We start from the raw sequence: 3132 nt of genomic DNA, 5'->3' as shown, positions 1-3132 counted from the left end.
TATGTATACTTTTTCTTCTTTGACCAGTTCGAGTGTATTATTTGCATCACACAATAGTACACGAGCCTGAGTAACGTTGATGCTTGCCTTTGTTCATTCTGGAGGGAGTGGCCCTTTATAAAATGGCGACCTTGGAGGCGTGACGGGTCTTGTGTCCCAGCCTCCGTTAAAATAAGTCCTTTTTTCAAAGTTATCACCAGATGCCCACCACGATCAGGACTAGCAAACACTGTAACAGGGACACTATTCAGGAAACAACTCGAAAAGTTCCAAAAATCGGCGCCGCTAAGAACGTCACAGTAAGTCAGTGAGAACGAAGCTCGACTAGTCATTAGTCCTGCAAACGGAACACAATGGCCGTGCTTCCCCTCATACGGGACCAAACGGCAAATGCCGTCGCACGCTTCTTTGTGAATTGTGTTTGGGGGGGGGCGGCACCCGTCTGTCAACAGGTTAAGAACCGAAATAGTAAAATAATAATAGTTGCCCACGAACAAGCAGCTCTATTCAATAGGCGTAATTTCTATCGTTTATAAGAGACTCTAGCAGCTTATAACTTTAACAGACTAAACCTTCCGCCAACTAGAATTACTTATCTAGTATAAGTATAAGTGCACATACTTGATACAGGTCTATCAGATCACAAAGGACAACTCTGTGTGCTAGATATTACCACCGAGCAACCAAGACAGACATCCCAAATCAGAAGACAAATAAATGTTAATACACTTAACCACCTTAAACTTGGCCTTGCACAACAAATGTGGACCGAAGTCTACTCAACGATATCAGCCGATGAAGCCTATAACAATCTTCTAAATACTATGACTATGGAAATAAATGCTGCATGTCCACTAAAGAAACTTAGGCAGAGGAAAAGCAAGACCTATGTTAACTACAATGACATAGAAATTACCCAACTAAAGCAGGACTATCTTCAGTTGCTTCGTATGTATGAATTGACAGGGCTAGAGAGAAACAGATCTGCCATGGCTAGTAAAAAGAAGCAATATGACCTAAGACTGAGGAAATTAAGGCAAGAGAGTGCAGCAAACCATATACAGCAGTCCAGCAATAAATCCAAAGCAGCTTGGGAGATAGTGAACTCTGAGAGGGCTACAAAAAGAGGGGAGAAGAACAATCCACTCATCAAATTAATTACTGAAGGGAAAACCATAGAAAAACCTGAAGACATTGTAAGAAGAACTCAACACCTATTTCTCAAACATCGCAGAGGACACATTAAGAGCAGCTAGCAACCTAAATCAACCATCTACTTGAGTCACAACACCTAGGCCTAGGCTAACACAGACAAAGCTTATTCTAACAGACACAACTGTGAGGGAAGTTGAAGAAATCATCTCCTCCCTGAAGAATAAAACCTCCAGTGGTCTAGATGAAATCTCTGCTAAGCTAGTAAAACACTGTGCTGAAACAATCATTGCTCCTCTTGTTGATGTTATCAACAAATCCTTCAAAAGCGGCATTTTCCCCTCGGCTCTCAAAGTATCAAAAGTGTACCCAAAACTGAAGAAAGGAGTCTCAACCAACCTCAGTAACTATCGCCCCATTTCAATAATTCCCACCTTTTCCAAAATCTTTGAGAAAATCGTCCTGAAGAGACTCATAGACCATTTGACACAACTTGACCTCGTCACTGACTGCCAACATGGTTTTTTAAAGGGTAGATCTACAGCCACAGCCTTAACAGACCTAGTAGAATTTATTATTGATCACATTGACAAAGGCAAATACACCACTGCTGTTCTCCTTGACTACTCAAAAGCGTTCGACTGCCTTAGCCATGATATCATTCTTGACAAGTTAGAGGCACTAGGGGTCCAGGAAACTGCTAAACACTGGTTTGAAAGCTATCTCAGAGGACGGAGTCAACTGGTAGAGCTCAGTTACATGGAAAATGGTGTTACTCGAACAGTAAAATCAAAGTTACGTTCGATTGAAAGAGGAGTACCACAAGGATCGGTGCTTGGGCCTGTACTTTTTATACTTTTGACAAACGACTTCCCTGATTACATCAAGGACTACAGTTTGGTGGTGATGTACGCAGATGACACAACCCTTTTACTGAAAGGAGACACACCAGAGGACATCAGCATCAGTGCATACATTGCCCTAAACATGACATACGACTACTGCCTTACAAATAACTTGGTAGCAAACCCTTCTAAAACAAAACAGATCAATTTCAGCAGAAGAGGTGAACAAATCCCGGCCCTTCCTGATATTGACCTTGCAGACCAAACTGACCTTTTGAGTCTCACTCTAGACTCAAATTTGACATGTGGCCCACATGTTGACATCCTGTGCAAGAAACTCAACTCTGCTCTCTATGTAATAAGAAGAATTAAATGCATCAGCAACATAGAAGCAGCAAAGATGGCATACTTTGCTTTATTTGAGACATACTTGAGGTATGGTATAGTAGTATGGGGTGGCACATCAACTACCAACTTAAATCGTATACTCACCATCCAGAAGACAGCTATAAGATCCATAGCAAACCTAAAAGCACGAGACAGTTGCCGAGAAGAATTTAAAAAACCTCAAAATTAAAACAGTAATTTCAATTTACATACAGGCAGTCATACTCCACGTTGATAAATTAGGACTCCCAAAAGAAAACAAGATTAAATTTTCATGACACTAGACATTCATCAAGAATCCCCGTTGCGAGACATAGGACAGCTCTTTATGAAAGAAAACCATCATTCATCGGGGCTAAACTCTACAACCATCTCCCTGCTGACTTCAAGCTACTGACAGGCGAAGCGCTGAAACACAGATTGAGCTCCTGGTTGACAGATAATCCAGCCTACTCAATCGAAGAGTTTCTTGACAAGACCAAAGACAGTGGACTTAACTTAAGAACATGAATAAAATTGTATATTCATCCAATATTGAATTGTTTAACCTCAACATACTTGACGCCATTCTCTGTACTTGATGTTCAGAAATAAAGCATTATTCTATTCTATTCTATTCTATTCTATTCTAAATGGTAATTACAATTAACATTGTTGTTGACAATGACATTTTGTGGATACATTTTGTAAAAGGAAAGACTTTATAAAATATAAATAGACGGTAAGGTCAGAATATTATTTGGCGAAA

General features: G+C 40.3%; 1 protein-coding gene across 1 annotated transcript; it reads left to right on the top strand.

Moving 5' to 3' along the window:
* Positions 1–830: 830 nt before the first annotated feature.
* Positions 831–2894, top strand: LOC124372582. The gene is made up of 4 exons (XM_046830987.1): positions 831–1196; positions 1312–1935; positions 2041–2432; positions 2669–2894. Exons 1-4 carry the CDS (start codon positions 831–833, stop codon positions 2892–2894), a joined length of 1608 nt encoding a protein of 535 aa, XP_046686943.1.
* The last annotated feature ends 238 nt before the right edge of the window (positions 2895–3132 follow it).

The sequence above is a fragment of the Homalodisca vitripennis genome, unplaced genomic scaffold, assembly GCF_021130785.1.
Source record: "Homalodisca vitripennis isolate AUS2020 unplaced genomic scaffold, UT_GWSS_2.1 ScUCBcl_3531;HRSCAF=9109, whole genome shotgun sequence".
Taxonomy (NCBI): domain Eukaryota; kingdom Metazoa; phylum Arthropoda; class Insecta; order Hemiptera; family Cicadellidae; genus Homalodisca; species Homalodisca vitripennis.
The sequence above is the reverse complement of the archived record's forward strand: the minus strand, read 5'-3'. Positions and strand labels throughout refer to the sequence as shown.

Bases quoted from the DNA above. Each gene is read 5' to 3' on its own strand.
- LOC124372582 (XM_046830987.1), top strand. From the start codon at position 831: ATGGAAATAAATGCTGCATGTCCACTAAAGAAACTTAGGCAGAGGAAA. The intron at 1,936-2,040 runs GTAAAATCAAAG...GATTACATCAAG, and splicing joins AAAATGGTGTTACTCGAACA to GACTACAGTTTGGTGGTGAT. The intron at 2,433-2,668 runs GTATGGTATAGT...TCATGACACTAG, and splicing joins TTATTTGAGACATACTTGAG to ACATTCATCAAGAATCCCCG.